The sequence below is a fragment of the Pongo pygmaeus genome, chromosome 3 (genome assembly GCF_028885625.2).
Source record: "Pongo pygmaeus isolate AG05252 chromosome 3, NHGRI_mPonPyg2-v2.0_pri, whole genome shotgun sequence".
Lineage (NCBI taxonomy): Eukaryota > Metazoa > Chordata > Mammalia > Primates > Hominidae > Pongo > Pongo pygmaeus.
This window is the reverse complement of record NC_072376.2, coordinates 156,552,359-156,570,170: the sequence shown is the minus strand read 5'-3', so window position 1 is coordinate 156,570,170 and position 17,812 is coordinate 156,552,359. Positions and strand designations below refer to the sequence as shown.

Here is a 17,812-nt window from a genome sequence, read left to right as displayed (position 1 = left end):
TATGTACACAGTGTAGCCCCCATCTCCTTTTGAAAAACACTTGAGGATAAAAAGCTAACCAATAAACAAATACATTTCACAAAAAATTAAAACAAATTAATATAAAAACATCAAAAGTAAGCAAATGTGTTCATGAAGTACCTTTTTTTAAATAAATTAGTTTTCTTATGTGGGACAAATATAAAGCAAAACGATCCCTAGTTTTACATATACTTCAGGGCAATAACAAACACAATGACATTTTATATAACTTTGAAATACAGCACTACTATCCTATAATATGCTCTCATCTTCATCAAAATCTGAAGTTTATTTCACAACCAATAAACATCTCAGATTACTAAAAATTTGCTTCACAAATAGTAGCCAACACAAATCCAAAACATTAACCAAAGGAGGTCACAAAGGGCAACGTTTTTAAAAAATCAAGTGTGTTTAACATACATGATGGAGAGTCTTCAAATCGAGTGCAAACATTGGTTGCTTTGGAGCTTTCTGTTAATAGCTCTTCATCTTCCTCTTGCTCTGTTCTACGGTGTCGGTAACTGTTAAGATGAAAATAAAATAACCTGATTTGAGTTTTGGCTTTAATTATCAGCTACTTTTTGTTTAAACATCATAGTCAAGTGGCTGACCAAGATTCCACAAAATTAAATTTTTAACAGGCATCAACCAGTGGACAGTAGAAAATATGAGTAAATTTAAATCTGCAATGTTTTAAATAATTATTTAAAATATACATTAGTTATTAAAATACAGCAGTACTATACATTAACCAGAACCCAATAAACTCAAATACGACAGTCAAATTTCAAGAACTATGTAGTCAGAAAATCTCATTATTTGAATTTTAAAGTGTACCTTTTTAAAAATCTTTTTGCCAAGGAAAACAAAGTTCCAGAAACCACATGTTTAAAATTGTAACTTTGAGCAAAAGCTGCAGCATAAGGACTCAGAAATTTAAGCAGTGACCACGGATTCATCGAAAAAATTTTTAAATACACATCTAAATTCTACATCCTAAGAGAATCAGATATACCCCCTTAAAAACTGATTTTCTCAAGTTTTAATACTGCCAATTAATCTCTAAAAGGCTCGGTTCAGTAAAACTATTAATACTTACTCCCCAATTCTGACACTTTCAACAAATATTTTCATCTTATTTAGAAAAAGGTACGTTATGCCCTCTGTTGAGACTGCTGAATCTAATTTGTAACTTCATTTCTACCAAAACCACATGCTTGGTAAAAGGATAAGTGGCCTTCCAAGATAGAAGCATTCCTCAGAAATTCAAGGGCCTTCTTGTTTGTTATATATGCTTCTAATCATAATCAGTACATCCTAGTCTGTTATTCCTTGTACTTCTCTGCATTCTGAGCCTATGAAATTGAGTACAAAGATCTACTTCCATCCCCTATTTATTCTCCATGAACTGGGAGATAATTTTAAATTATTTTTATAAAATATCCTTTATAGTTACTCTCAAAATGTTTGATTATTACAGTTGTAAAACTTAAAAGCTGAGATGTCATTTATTGTTAAAAATTGAATATAATCATGAATGACTTAAAAAAAAAAAAAAAAAACGTATTCCTGGCCAGGCACGGTGGCTCACACCTGTAATCCCAACACTTTAAGAGGCCGAGGTGGGTGGATCACTTGAGGTCAGAAGTTCGAAACTAGCCTGGCCAACATGGTGAAACCCCATCTCTACTAAAAATACAAAAATGAGCTGGGTGTGGTGGCGTGAGCCTGTAATCCCAGCTGAGGTACAAGAATCGCTTGAACCCCAGAGGCAGAACTTGCAGTGAACCGAGATCACACCACTGCACTCCAGCCTGGGCCACAGAGCAAGACTCTGTCTCAATAAAAACAAACAAACAAAAAAAGATTTTAAAAAATGTATTCCTGATACTCAAAGACAATACTATGACCCTCATTACTTTAGGTAAATTAGCTTCCCATTTAAGATGGTTTGAGGAGTAAAGAAATCTGTTAACTAGGACTCTTTTCCCTAATAACACTATTTAATACATCAAGCCTAACAATTTATTATTACTATTTCCAATAGAATCTTTTTTATCTTATAAAAAAGATAAATTAGGATAATAATAAAAAAGAATAACAGAAGTGTTTCTTTTCGAGACATCATACTGACTATCCCATAACAATATTCAGTACAGTAGTTTCCAGTTTCATGCCATGACACTAATGCAAACTTCTGAAGTCTGAAATATTTTAAACACAGCTGAAGGGCAAAATTGTCTCTTTCAAAGTTTCGTTAAGTATTAAAATAGTGCTTTGGTCACCATGGATGAGAAATAAGATATACTGAATGAGTGGAATACCCCAAATAAAAGGTATTATGCTTACAACGATAACCCCTTCAAGACGAAGATCATACTTCCCTCTTTCAACAAACTGTGTAGTGAATTTAACCTTGTTGATACTTCTTCTTTTAAACAATCTTTTGTATTTTAATTACTAATCACAGTTTTCACTTTGGGAATTACACAAAGCCATTTCAGGGAGCCAAGACTGCCCTAATCTACTATTACTAATTTTATCCAACCAGAATGAAAATTCTAGAGAATTTCCAAATTCAACATGTAAGAATTATTTTCAACCACCACCAAAGGACAGCATACAAAGGAAGTCACAGTTAGGCTGTGACTTCAATTTATACAAAAACAACTAAGTATGCAATAAAAATTTTAAACAAGCTGCTGTGATGTAAGTCATCACAATAGCCCACACACCACACTTTAGATAAAATACTGTCAACATCTGTATGTGATGGAGGAGCCCAGAGCACACCCAAGTCAGATTCAAATTCAAGTCTGGATCATTCTTCAATGTGATGTTAAACAAGCCACTTAATCTCTGCATTTGTTTCCTCTCTGAGGAATGACATGACAGCTAAATTCCATACTCAACATGATTGTTACAATTCATAAACTATATAATGCTACAAAAAATAAGGCATTATACAGTTTTCTTGGTTTTTTCTTTTTTTTTTTTTTTGCAGAGATGGGATCTCCCTACGTTGCCCAGGCTGCTCTCATAACTCCCGGACTCAAGCAATCCTCCCACCTTCGCGTCCCAAAATGCTGGGATTACAGGCAAGAGCCACTGTGCTCTAACCATTATGCATATTTTTATATACTTACACATTTATGGCTAAATCATGCCAAGCCAAACAGGGCCAAATAAATAATGGCACTAAAATAATTTTTTAAGTTATTTATCATAGTGATTTTATGCTTCTACTGAAGACTAACAAAAATAAGTTTGGTTGAACTATGAAGTTTAAACTATTACTCACTCGCCAACAGACAGTAAGTTCTGCTTCTCATCTTTTTTTATTCGTGGGCGCCCTGGTTTCATCTTCAAAGGTGAAGTTGGAGTCTTCTGAGCAGCAGGTTGAATGAAATGTGCAAAAAGTTCTGTCTGCTTTAATAAATACTCGAATCTATTTGCCCGGTCAGTTTGCTGAAAAAAAAAATTTAAGATACATTTTATCAGAGTATCAATTAAAACTTCAGAAATCAAAGTTTCAGCATGCCTCCATACAATGAACTCAGCAAAAAAAAAAAAGAGAACTACAGATAAATGCAACAACATGGATGAGTTTCAAAAGCACTATGCAAAGTGAAAGAAGCCAAACACAAAAGACTACATGCTGTATGATTCCACTTAAATGAAATGCTAACTAGTGATAGAAAGCAGATCAGAAGTGGCAAGGAGGTGGGAGCAAGAACTGATTAGAAAAGAGCAGGAGCAAACTTTTTGGGGATGATGGAACTGCTCTGCAGCATGATTGTTGACGGTATTTAAATAAATATTTGCTAAAACTCATTGAATTACAAACTTAAAATTATTTTATGTCAATTATACTTCAATATAGTTGATCAGAACAATTTTTAAAATATTAAACACAGTGCAATACAAGTGAATTTACTCAGAAGCTGGAAAAAATGCATTGGTCATTCATTAGTTAGGCTGTGACAAATTTTAAAACGGTATTGGGACTGATACTATTCCTTCCTTTCGTATCTGCCATCTGCCCCTTTGAATGTTCCCTATTATAATACCGAGAGAATGGAAGAAATTTACTTGGGCAAAAAAACCTTAAGAGCCTTGAAGACAAATTTTCATAAAAATAATGAAATTGGGAGCCATTGGACAGCCTTTATACAGAAACAATAATAGTTTGATGAAACAAAGGAGAAGCAAAAGCTCAATAAACAGGGAAACCAACTACTCAACATCTCTGTCTATAAATGTTTAAAATGTCAGTTTGGGAATGAATTATAAAAACACATTTTACCTAGCAAACACAAGAAGTATCCAAATGCCATAATGCTGTAAGAACTACGTATTTTTAAAAGGAACACAATCATTTTTTAAGGTCACACCAATGTAAAAACTGAAGCCCAATTTGCTATTAGGAAGGCACATGGTTACAGTGTTTCATTGGGTCACAAATGGCAGTCATAGCAGCAAATGAATCTGCACAGTAACAAGACTGTGAACATGCTAGAACCCAGTAATGTCCTACAGATGACAAGCCGCCGTTATTTATGTTTTCCAAGATTACAGACTGTTTTTAAAGTGCTGAACAAGATACATATGTGAATGCGTATTTTACATAATTACATTTCTTAATTTATAGATAATGAAACAAAAGCCAAGAGCACGCATCTACAAGATGTTTGGACTGAAAAAATAATTATTCTAATTATGTTTGGAATCAAGATAAACTGCTTGAAAGAATGAAAAGGTTAAAACTGAAATGTCTTGAGGGAGAAAAACTAAACCTAAAAAGCAGAAACGAGAGTATGATTAGGAACCTGAAAGAAATCAATTATAAAATCAAATGGAAATTAAAGTGAATAGCTTTGGACTAGCTTCTTTCTCTGAAACAGGAAGAATGAGGTAGGATAATAGAGGCTATACATATGTTTGAAAAGAGAAAGAAAATAAAGACAGGCCTGCAATTATTTGCAGAGGAAGACTGAAAATGAGGGCATGGTAGAAATGGAGAAGAAAGATTGATCAGAGTGGGCACATTTTAGAATGGCTAAATGAGACTGATAGGCAATAAATACTCAAGGTCCAAGAAAATAAAAACCATAAACTTATACTGGCACCAATCAGCACTAGTATTTAGTTTTCTGAAGTAGTACTCAGCATTCTGGGCTCAAGAACGAGGAGTGGATAGTGAACTTATCTATGGTTAGGAACTAGCAGATGACAAGGGAGCTTCTTGCTTAGAAGAAAACTGTGCAGGTGAAGATCATGACGTCAAAAAAGGAAATAATGCTGGGAGACTGAAAAACCTGGAAGAAACGAAAAGAGTTCCAATAAAGGCCACTAAGAAAATGAAAAGCATTGTAGAGAGCCACTGAAAAACCTCCATTTCACAGTCAAATTTGTGTCATAAATAATACTTTGCAAAAATGTTAAGAAACTTGGAAGGGGCCAGATCATAAGAAAGGAGGCAAATACAGAAGCACTAAATAATCCATGCAATAATAAAAAAAATACTAAACTAGGGTGATATGGAAAAGAGAATAAACTCGTAAGTAAACTTATTGTTAAAAAGTATGCAGTACTGTCATGAACATCTTGAGTGTACCTGAAGAGGAACTTTCACTCATTGAGGTAACACTAAGGTATGCTAAGTAAAAATTATGAATTCAGTTTTGGATATTCTCAAGTAAGAGGTATGAATAGGATTTTAAAGTAAATGAAAATACTGATTACAGGCTTCTGGGCTAGAGGTTAAGTATTTGAAAATATTCAGTTTAAAGATACCAGGTAAAAACCAGTAAGAATCAAACTGTCTAGGAAGAAATGTTCAAATTTTAATAAGGAAGGACAAAGGAATAAAAAAGCAAAGAGGATATTATCAAGGGAAAAAATGTCTTTCAAGGCAAGTCAAGATTTTTGAGGAATGGTCAACAATGTCAAGCACAAATCAAGAAACTAAAACTAAGCCTCAGAATTGGCAATTAGATTCACTGGCAGAGTGTGTCAGAATCTAAACTATAAAGGGTTAAAGCAGTATTAAAATATGTAGACTGTATTCAAAGTAGTATTCACTTTAAAAAAACAGCGGCAAATCTATTTTTCCTCTAAGTTTGATAGCAAAAAAGGTGACAGTTACATATATACATATGTAAAATATGTAACAAATCAAACCTAAAGATATATCATTTATAATTTAGGTAGTGTTATATGTATTGTGCATATTATACATGCACATAAAATACATACCATAATTTTAAGATTTTGAAGCTATTTAAGAGATTCAAAAATATTTACTGATTTGGAAGAGAAAATCAAAGGACAAGAAAAAAAAAAAGTTTTAAAAAATATGTAAGATCTGCTATGTGCCAGATACTGTTCTGGGTACTGAAGACAGAAAAAAAGATTAAGACACTGTTCTTACCCTACAGGAGCACACTGTGTAGTGGTATTCTTATTTAATACATTGTTATTTTAACTTTTTGAGATTTCAATACAATTAAATGAGTTTAATCCATATAAAGCATTCATAACAGGGCCAGATACAGAGTAAACATTCACTGTCAGCCACTATTACTATTATTAAAACTGAATTTAAATTTAAAGCTCTGTGTAGGTACTGTTTAAGTCAAGTCATAGTTTTGAGAAGTTTCTTAGAAGATACAGAACGTGAACTGGGACTTGAATGACTCCAATATAATGTCATGTTCTTTTTGTAAAGATCTCATCTATAATATAAAAATGCTGTGAACAAGGAGCATATTTCTTTTTTTGGTAACTAGCAGAGTACAATGCTAGTCAGGTGCAGAATAAACATACACTGAGTAATTATTCTGGTCTTCACCTCACTTCCAAGGTTAAATTTTTAAAGGTGTTGTTAACATAACTAGATAATGACATCATATTATGTTAATTCATACAATACTTCCATTTGGTTTACATAGACACATAAGATATGGAAGTTATAGTATTCCATATTACACATATTTCAAATGGATATCTGTGCCATAATTATAAAAATTAAACAGACATTGCTATGGTTTGACTGTGTCCCCCTCCAAATCCCCCATGTTGTAATTTAATCCCCAATGCAACAGTGCTGGGAGGTAGGGCCTAATAAGAGGTGATTAGGAAAAGATTACTGTCATTATCTCAGGAGGAGGTTATCACCACTGGGCTTGTTATAAAAGAAAGTTCAGTCCTATCTTGCTCTCTTCTCTTGGCCTTCCTCCATACAACGACGGCCTTCCTCCATACAACGACGCTGCAAGAAGGCCCTCAGCAAATGCTGGCCTTGACCTTGGACTTCCCAGCCCCCAGAACTCTAAGAAATAAATTTTGTTTCTTTATAAATTACCCAGTCTGTGGTGTTGTTGTAACACAAAATGGACTAAGATAAATGTTTAGTACATTTAATCACCTAATAAAAAGTTTTCCTTATAGACTCTATTCATAAGCCTAGAACATACCATTTTTTCTTCATAGGTAGGATCTGGTTCTTGGATTTCCTTTTGCTTTCCAGGTGACGCATCATCAAATACTTCCTGGTAAAAAGAAAAAATTGAATAGAATTGGTCTTCAAAAATAGTAAACATACCATTATAGACCAATTTCTGACCAAAACACATCTTAAATAATATATTCTCACCCCAAACTCCTAGAAACTTAAACGGTTGTCATCTAAGCTAACAGAAAAACTGATAAAATGATATTAGATACTATGGGGATAACAACCTATTTAACCCATATATGTAAACTGTATGGTTGTTGCCAAGATTAGAACACAAGATTATCTTCATCATCCTAAAAGAAAACTACATTTAATACAAGCCAATCTGTTTCTCTTTTTCTGTAATAACCATGAAACCAAATTAAACAGTATAAAATGTGGGGAAAAGTTCCCTTTTTGTCATAAAACTACAGTATCTACTGTGCTACTACACAAATGTCTACAAAGAAATCAGGATTAGTCACCCTGATTTCCACCTTCTGGAATATTACAAAAACTTTATCTCGCAGCCTAAATTGAATACTCTAATATAATATAATATAATAATAATATAATATAATAAATATTATTCTTGCAAATTTATTTATCCTGACATTCATATGTCAAAAGCAACAAAAATCAACAACTTCTACACTGCAAAGTTCTATTCATCCATTAAAAAAAATTGGCAGAAGTAATCTTCATTAATGATGCACAAATCTATGTTAGGCAATACATGCTATAATAAAACTATCTGTGACCAAAAAGTTGTGGGGAGGAGACCTGGTATGGTACTGGAATAAAAGGTAAAATGACCTTAAGTCAAGTCTAACTTCATTGTTAAGACCCTTGGTACTTCTGTGACCCTATGTTCATCATAAATCTCTGGTCTCCATATGTAAGTGACAAAGCCACCTACCCAGTCCAGTTTACAAAATTCCAAAATGCCATGAAATGCAACCTACAAAAATAAAATGTGCTTCAGGCATCTTGACATCACATTATTGGCACATAGGTGGATATTTAATCAATCTAGTCAATAGAGATAAGGATGAACACAGAAGAGTTCCACACTGCCAAAAGGATAACTAAAAAGCAAGTGCTCCATTGACCTATTAGTATCAAGCAAAAAGAAAAAAAAGTAACGGAATACATAGGAAGGCTATTTCTGGGAAAATCAGCTTTGTCTCACACACACACAAAAAAATCATGAATGCTGGGTTTATTCTGTGATTTTAGAAAAACACCTTAGATCATACTTCCAAACAAGAAAAAGTCATTTATAAAATATTCATTTTCCAAGTGCAAAACAGATTAAGGTGTGACATATATATTAAGCATGTGTGCTCAAACTTAGTTTATATCATGAATTGCAGTAATTCTGAATTTTGTTAAACAGGAAACTGACGGTACATTTTAAAAGACCAAAAAAAAAAAAATCACACTATAATGTCAACCAAATAAAAGAAATGAGTCAGTGATAAGATGGATAAAAAAATAAAATTCCTAATATTTCTATACTAGGAAGGTAAAAATAACTATGTTATTCAATAAATTGAACCGCCAAATATGTTTTTTTGGTAAGAACATGGCAGAGCAAGATGGGTGGGAAACGGCTCACTTTTAAAGGCAGATCCGAGTTTTATCACAGGTTCTACCTAGCAGAACTCAATTTCCCCATCTGGCAAATGAAAATATCACTAATTTAATACGGTAGTGATAACATCTATACTCACGTTTGAACTTAAAATCAATTTTCATTTAAAATAGCAACTTCATTTAAATTTAAATGAAATCAAAATTTCATTTAAAATAGCAACTTCAAGTCAAAAATGTTTTAAGCTTTAGGCTTAAAATTACTCTGCATTCAGATATTAAGACGTCTGGTGAAACATTCATTTTTCCAAAGTTTGGATGGCAGACCCCTTTGAGAAGCTGAGGAAAACTATAAACAGATTTTTGTAGAGAACTGCACATTTACACATAATTGCTTTGTGTCAAACCCCTTAAGCCTTGGAACAGGAATCCAAGTTAAAGAGCCCTAGTAACCCAAAAGAACCATTTCCTTAAGGAAAAAAAGACAACACTGAATATATTTTAATTTGAAAGTAATCTTATCTTAATCACTCAAAACTACAGGAACTATCAGGAGTTCCTATGTCACTAAACCTACCCTCACCACTAAGAGTTCTTTAAATGATTACTAACATTAATGTTACTTAACCTCAGCTACCCAAATATAACTACTGTGCCAAAAGCCTCAATGGTAAATTACGCTACCATTTCCTTACTGTATAATGATTCTGCATCAAGACTCATCTTCGGAGCAGTATTACTTTCATTCTGTCTAAGCATAGGAAAATCCCAGAAATCTTTGGGCTCCGACTTACCAAATATCTCAAAACAGGTCAAAGGCCAAGAATAAAAATTGGAAGGAGCAATTACTTTGTTCCCAGATGCAAAGCCTGGAAGCATATCCAATTTACCCGCCTGGCAGCCTCCCCCATCTTTCCAGCCCCCTCAGTACTGTCAGCATCCCCTGGCCAACCCAAACCCCTAAGTCTCGGCAGCGAGTGGTACTAATTTTTTTTTTTCTTAAGGCCAGAGGCCAAAAGAGAAAAGAGCCGGATTGAGGGTCAACTAACTGCGCCTGGTTCTCTAATTCATTCCTACACTTATTCATCCCCCCTAAATTAGATGGGGGATCCGAGACAGCTGCTGCTGCCTTGGTTGCTTCCCTTCCAGTGGAATAGTGCCTGGGAGGGGCCTTCTCTCCCTTCACAGAAGCAGCTGCGCCCCGCTTATCCCCACTGCGCACTCGGCCATCCAGCTCTCGCCATTGTTTCTGCTCAGAACAGATACCGCCCCTGTAAGGACCGGGAAGAAGAAAAAGAGGCCCAAGTCCTCGGACGCGCTGCTTTTAAATGCCTCCTTCACCCCGCCCGTGCATCCCGCTCCTAAGGGGTCATCTCCTCGCCCTTCCCCGAAGTTTGGTAGAAACTAAAAACCAAATTCAGAGGTAGGAGAGGGAATTATGGGATTCTAGTGGGGAAAAAAACGATGGGTCCCCCTGGGCCACGGTAACCAAGAACATCTGTTCATTGAGAGCGTTCAAAGATTTGTCAAGATGCACGAAAGAGACAAATAATTTAAATGTGAAGAGCCGGAAATCCATTTTTCTTGGCTCGAATAGGTTAAGAACAAGGGAGCAAGAGTGATAGCATCATTTCGTATCCACAGGGTGTGAAGCTGAGTCTGGTGCAGAGAGAGAAGCCCGGCTCTGGGTCCTACCGCCACGATCCGGCGAAGGAGCCAGCTCCTCCTCCCTGCTGCACCCGCTCCCCATGCCGCAAGTCGCCCTCACCTCCATCTCGGCGTCTGCGGGACCCGCGCCGGCCGCAGACGCAACCGCCTGCGCCGCGACGCCTTCGGGGCCGCCTTTGTTGCTGCTGTTGCTCCCGCCGCTGGCGGTCGAGGCTGCGGGCTTGGAAGGCGCGCTCTCGGGAGGCGGGGGTGGCGGAGGCTCGGCCGCGGACGACATGATGTTCCGTCTGCGTCACCCCCTGCTGCCAGAGGCCGAGTCCGGCGGGGATGGACAGGGAGGCCTAGGCCTGGATGCTACGTCGCAATAAACTGGTGGAGGAGCGAGACTCCCACCCGAGCGCTCCCCCGCGCCGCGCCTCCGCGACGGGCCTGAGCCGGGCCCAGGAGCTGCACACTCCCAAACGTTCTGCTCTTCCGCGGCGCTCTAGGTTCCACCGGCGCTTACCTCACGGCGGGAATCACGTCGACGAGGGTGGGCGGGGCCAGACGGGTCACTGAGGTCAAGGAAGGCGGGCTGATTTAGAGAAGGGCGGAGGGTTGGGGGAAGGGAAAAAGAAAACGAAAGAGAGACTGAGGCTGGGAAAACGCTTCGCCGCCTCCTCCTCTTCCTCCGGCAGATATCATCTATCTCGCCAGCATCCAGGACGACTACCTACGCCACCGACTTTCAACACTCGCGAGATTCCTTATTGGCTCACCGACTGGGTCCTGAGCGCGCATGCGCATACTGCCCTCCTCACCCTTGGCCCCTCCTCTTCCAGACCTCTAGCCGGCTCGGGAGAGAAGAGTGGGCGGGACCTCCAGGGAGCGCTAGGAGGTGTAGGTTTGTGCGTCTGCTGCCTGGCAGGACGCGAGCTCAGTGTTTTAGGCTTTAGTAACGGCTCACGGTTCTCGCTGTGTCTTCTGGGCCTGACAGGGGTCGGCGGCACTACCGGAAAACTTGCCTGGGTTTTGCGCTGCTCATTCAAAGTTGGAAGTCTTGTGTCTGGCCCCAAAACTTCTGCCGTATCCGCTTAGAGGCGTGACGCCACAGCCTTGACGACGTTGTGGTTACCCCAAGTGACGTCTCACTGTTTTTTGTTGTTAGGGAAAAAAAAAAAAAAGGTCCGTTAGTGTGATTTTTTCTTTTTTTTATTTTTGCCTTCTTATGTTAGCTGCGTCAGTTATTTCTAAATACCCTCCTTAGGCACAGAGTTAAATGATATTTCTTCTGAATTTATATGCCAGAGGTAAGCAAATAACGTGCACACTACCATGGAAGTGAGAAACACGAATAATCAATATATGGGGAAGATAGGTGGTGCGATGTAATCTTTTCCTCAAGCATGAAACATGAAAATTAAAACGTACATTCTCCTTAAGTGTTAACAAATATTCAGCACTGATTTTGTATACTGTCTTAGGCAGCCTTCAGTGCAGCTTAAGGGCCTTGTGCATTCATCTCTTACAAAATTTAAATACATTGTAGTCTGTTTGATAACGCATCTGCATACTACAGTAGATTACCTGCCCAGTACAGGGTCTGATTTATCTTTTTTTATTCCTCATATTTAGTATTCTCTAAATGTTTGTTGAGTAAAGGAGACACATTTTTCGAGAGTTGAGGTTTGAGCTAACTGGTTATGCTGAATTCCAAACAGAAGGGATCCCCTTTGAATATATAGTCTGCAAATTTTTTAACTAATGAATGATAATTCTTAAATGGACATCTGGAAAAATGTCCCCACTCCACTAAAAATGCTAGTTCTTAGACTATAAGGAAATGTCTAAGGATATATGCAAAGATAAATACCTACAATGATGTTCATCATAGTCTTATATATAACTGCAAAAAGCTAACAACAGTAGGCTGAATCCAGTATTAAAAGTTATGTCTTTAAAACTGTCATACACCCAGAAAATGAACTATTAACCTTTAACAACCATTAATGTAGAATAATAGTTGTTTTGTGTTGTTTTGTTTTCAGACAGAGTTTCTCTCTGTCGCCCAGACTGCAGTGCAGTGGCGTGATCTCGGCTCACTGCAATCTCCAACTCCTGGGTTCAAAGGATTCTCATGACTTAGCCTCCGGAGTAGCTGGAATTACAGGTGTGCACTACCACGCCTGGCTAATTTTTGTATTTTCAGTAGAGACAGGGTTTTGCTGTGTTGGCCAGGCTAGTCTCAAACTCCTGGTCTCAAGTGATCTGCTCGCCTAGGCCTCCTAAAGTGCTGGGGTTACAGGCATGAGCCACCACACCTAGCCAAAGAATGTTAATTTATGAAGTGTTAACTGAAAAATTTTGTTTAACAGTTCAAAAATGTAGATAAAAGTTGGAAGCATATTTACAAAAGTATTGAAAGTGATTGTTGCTGGGGTTTTTTTTGTTTGTTTGTTTGTTTGTTTTTTGACAGTGGCTTGCCCTGTCTCCTAGGCTGCAGTGCAGTGTCACAGTCGTGACTCACTGCAGCCTCAGCCTCCTGGGATCCAGCAATTCTCCCACCTCAGCCTCCCAAGTAGCTGGGACTACAGGTGCATGCCACCACGCCCGGCTAATTTTTGTATTTTTTGGGTGTAGACAGGGATTGCCATGTTGCCCATACTGGTCCTGAACAACAATTAGGGCTCAAGTCATCTACCTGCCTCAGTCTCTCAAAGTGATGGGATTACAGGTGAGAGCCACTGTGCCAGACTGCCGAATTTGCCTATTATTGTATTAAGAAAACTTTTTTTAAAAAAATTTCAGCTTTACTGAGGTATAATTGACAAAAGTTGTATGTATTTAAGGCATACAATGTGATGTTTTGATATATAAACACGTTGTGAAACGATTACCACAGTCAAGCTAATAAGCATATCCATCACCTCTTATATTTACTGCCTGCCAGCATGGTGAGAATATTTAAGATTTACTCTCAACAAATTTCAAGTATGCAAACAGTATTATTAACAATAGTTACCATGCTGTGCATTACATCTCCAGAAATTATTCATCTTGTACAACCAAAACTTTGTATCCTTTGACCAACATCTCCCCATTTTTAGAAAGCTTATTTTTAATTTAAAAAAATGTTCTTTCACCGAAAAAAAATTATGTGGAAGGGTAAGAAAGTGGTGTCTAGGGTGGAACCTGACACATACTTAATAAATACTTGATGAATAATATTTTTGTATTTACATTAGACTAAAACATTAATTTAGCATTCGAAATGTTTCTTCACTTTTTGTAGTCTTAGGTAGAAATCTTGGGTCTTGGTCTGGAAACCCTAAAGTTATACGTAGGTATATAAATGGAAGGATCTTAAGTCTGATAACTATTTAAGGAAAGCAATAAATAGCAAGGAAAACAATGCACATAAATAAATAAAAATTGCCTCCAAAATGGTGATTGTCTTTTAACATGTGCATTTATATGTGAGTTTCTCATATGATCATATGAAAGCTGTATTAGAATCATTTGGGGGGAAATTGTAGAGAAAAGATGGAAACTAGCAAGAGGACGCAGAATGCTTGAACTCAGTTATCTAGCATAAGTGACAGAGAAAAAGATTTTTGGCAGAGTTTAGAACCAGAAAGGAAAAGCAGAGAAGAGCTGCAGAAAAGACAGGAAGCCTAGAAACAGCTACAGGCACACTGGCTGTGTTCCTCAGGCAGATAGCAATACTAATATGGTGGCCAAATCACAAAATCCTGCTAAAAGGCTAAAACTAGCAGCTAGTTGTTGAATTGATCACATAATACAGAATTCATATGTTGGTAAAAGAGTGGGTTGGGGAGCAGGCAAGCCTAGATTCCAGTGCAGGCTCTGGAACTTAGTAGCTGTGTGAATGCAGACAAGTTATCTAACCTCTTTGAAATCAATTTTCTCATCTTTTTATTATTATATTATCCTAGCTTTATTTTGAGATAATATTCTTATTATGATGTCATAAAAATTAAATGAGACAGTATAAGGTACATAATACAGTGCCTGACATATAGTGAGTTCTGGGTTCAAGTGTTAGTCTTATCCTTGAGAATCATAAGCCTAAGGTTCATAGTCTAGTTGAAAGAAGAGGAACCAAAGAAGGAGGAGGGTAAGGGGTTTGGTAGCAAGAAAACACCAGAAAGGATTAGAGCTTTAGTCATATTCCCAGCAACAGAATGCTACAGTGTAAAATAATGTTAGTGTTCTATCTCCAATATGTATATACACAGTTTACACCTAAAATTTCCTGTGTTAGATTTAATGTGCTAGAACAGCATGTACAGTACAGAAATACAATGGAACAAAGAGATGTTGCCAGAGGACAAAAATGTGCCAAAGAGCCAGGGCTCTCTCAGCATTGTGTCCTTGAATGGTAACAGAAAGGAGTTAAAGTTTTCTCAAGGACAAAGAAGAAATGCAGCACCTCTCTTCATTGCAACTCATTTTGTCGAAGCTTAAGAAAATAAAGTCTGATTACTGCGAGACAATAAAACTCTATTGAGTTTGTATCTAAGAATGGGTATTTCCAACACCAGATACCAATGATTACAAGTTGCATGTATCTTTTTTAGAGTTCTCCCACATAGGTCATTTGTCAATGTATAGACATTTCAGTTAAAGAGAAACATTAACTGTACTGTTAATAAATAGGTAAGGATATATTCCCTTCATTCCCCTCATATTTAGTCACCAACTAAATAGTGGGAGACTTTGTTATCTGCTCGGTGTATATGCATATGTTTATGTAGTCAAAGATTTTCAGGTTTTCTCTGCATTTCTTCCTGCGCATGAAAAAATTTCTTTTTTGTTGGACTGGTTCTAGGTAAAGTATTTCTAGGAACTCAAATATTATGATCCAAAGTTAAATTTTAACCACCATCTTTGAAACATTTTTGAAATAATAAACTACAAAGCTTCAATTAAGAAATTAGAGATTTTTTATTTAGTTTTTATCTCATTTATTAAAAGGAACTTCAGACAAAGGAAATTAGGCAGTCTTTTGCTCAAAATATTGAAAGTAAAAAGATGGAAAATATATATCATTAAAACATTAGCAAAAAGAAAACAGGAGTGGCTATATCATTATCAGATAAAGTAGACTTCAGAGCAAAGAAAATTATGAGACAAAGAGGGGCATTATATAATGATGAGAGTGTCAACCCAGAAGACATAGCAATGTTCAATGTATATATACCAAACAACAGAGCTGCAAAATATGTGAAGCAAAAGGTGACAACTGAAATTAGAAATAACAAATCCACAATTATATGTGGAGACTACAGCATCTCTCAACAACTGATACTACAACTAGGCAGAAAACCAGCAAGGGTATAGAAGAACTTAACAACAGCCAATAGGATCTAATTGACATTTATACAACACTGCACACATTTTTTTCTTCTACAAAATTAGGACTATACACATTCTTTTCAAGAACCCACAGAAAATATAGCAAGATAGACCATAAACCTTAACAAATTTAAAAGATTTGAAATCATACAGAGTATGTTTTTTAACCACAATGGAGTCAAACCAGAAATCAGTAACAAAATGTTACCAGGGATATATTCAAACTAAATGACATGCTTCTAAATAATCCATGGGTCAAAGAGAGGTCTCAAGAGAAATGAAAAAGTACATTGAACAGAATAAAAATACAATATGTTAAAATTTGTGGAACACAGCTAAAACAGTGCTTAGAGGGAAATTATACAATAAATGCTTACATTCAGAAAAGAGAATAGACTCAAATGTAAGCTTTCACCTCAAAAAACTTAAAAAAGCAGAGCAGGGATAAATCCAAAGTAAACAAAAGGAAGGAAATAATAAAGGTAAGAGCAGGAGTCAATAAAATTAAATACGGAAAATAAAGAGCAAAAACTGGTTCTTTGAAAAGATACATAAAATTGGCAAACCTCTAGGAAGTCTGACAAGAAAGGAAGAAAGGAAAAAAAGAGAGGGTAAGAAGGAAGGAAGGAGGAAAGAAAGCTCAAATCACTAATACCAGGAATAAAACAGGACCTATCATTGTAGACCTTGAAAACATCAAAAGAGTAGTAAGGAGTACGACACACATAAATTTGACAAACCACTTCCTTGAAAAATACAATCCACTTAAACAGTATAAAAAGATCATATGAATAGCACTGTAACTATTTAGGAAATTAAATTTATAAATTAAAAACTCCCAAAGAAGAAATCTTCAGCACAGATGGTTTCAATGAAAAATGCTACCAAATATTTAAAGATGAATTAATACCAATTCCATGCTATCTCCTACAGATAATAGAAGAGGATAATACACTTTGTAATTCATTTTATGAAGGTGCTATATCTCTAATACGAAATCAGACAGACACTACAAAAGAAAGAAAATGACAGACCAGTATCACTGATGAATACAGACAAATCCTTAACAAAATATTATCAGAGACAATTAAACAATGTGTAAAAAGAATTATGCACCCTGACCAAATGTGATTTATTCCAGATATTCAACACTGATTCAATATTTGAGTATTAGTCAATGCTGTCTGCCATATTAACAGGCTAGAGAAGAAAACTCACATGATTATATTGATTGATGAGGAAAAACCATTTGACAAAATTCAAACACCCATTTATGACAAAACTCTTAGAAAAAAAAAAAGAGAAAACAAATAGAGGAACTTCCTCCTCTTAATAAGGAGCATCAGCAAAATACCTACAGCAAACATTATACTTAGTGAGATTGAATCCTCTCCCTCTAAGATCTGAAACAGGGAAGGTTTTCTGCTTATACCATTCATATTCAACACAGTTCTGAAAAGGAAAAATAGAGATCACTGCAATTATCTTCAAACTGACATAAAATAAAACTTCTGTTGAAAATCAGAATAATGAACCAATTTGGCCAAATACAAATTTGTATTTTTCATAATCTTTAACCATAAAGTGGAAGTAATGCTAGTTTATTTGATCAATAAATCAGTATAAATTTAGGAAAAACATTCCCAACTAAAATTATTATAGGATTTT

General features: G+C 36.3%; 1 protein-coding gene and 1 long non-coding RNA gene across 3 annotated transcripts in view; one reads left to right on the top strand and one right to left on the bottom strand.

Moving 5' to 3' along the window:
* The window catches only part of SMARCA5 (SWI/SNF related, matrix associated, actin dependent regulator of chromatin, subfamily a, member 5), a 41,022-nt gene extending 29,466 nt beyond the window's left edge, over window positions 1–11,556 (bottom strand). The window contains exons 1-4 of one of the 2 annotated variants that reach the window (XM_054484588.2): window positions 10,887–11,556; window positions 7,503–7,577; window positions 3,326–3,492; window positions 445–545 (exon numbers count right to left, since the gene is read on the bottom strand). In XM_054484588.2, coding sequence (XP_054340563.1) covers window positions 445–545; window positions 3,326–3,492; window positions 7,503–7,577; window positions 10,887–11,063 — 520 coding nt within the window. In that variant the 5' untranslated portion in view covers window positions 11,064–11,556. The remainder of the gene's footprint in view (window positions 1–444; window positions 546–3,325; window positions 3,493–7,502; window positions 7,578–10,886) is intronic. The other variant, XM_063664140.1, reaches the window with a different exon arrangement.
* On the top strand, window positions 10,149–17,416 carry LOC134739471 (uncharacterized). Its single transcript, XR_010126147.1, has 3 exons — window positions 10,149–10,541; window positions 10,763–13,499; window positions 15,051–17,416. It is a non-coding gene; the product is annotated as an uncharacterized LOC134739471 (long non-coding RNA).
* Window positions 17,417–17,812: the final 396 nt, after the last annotated feature.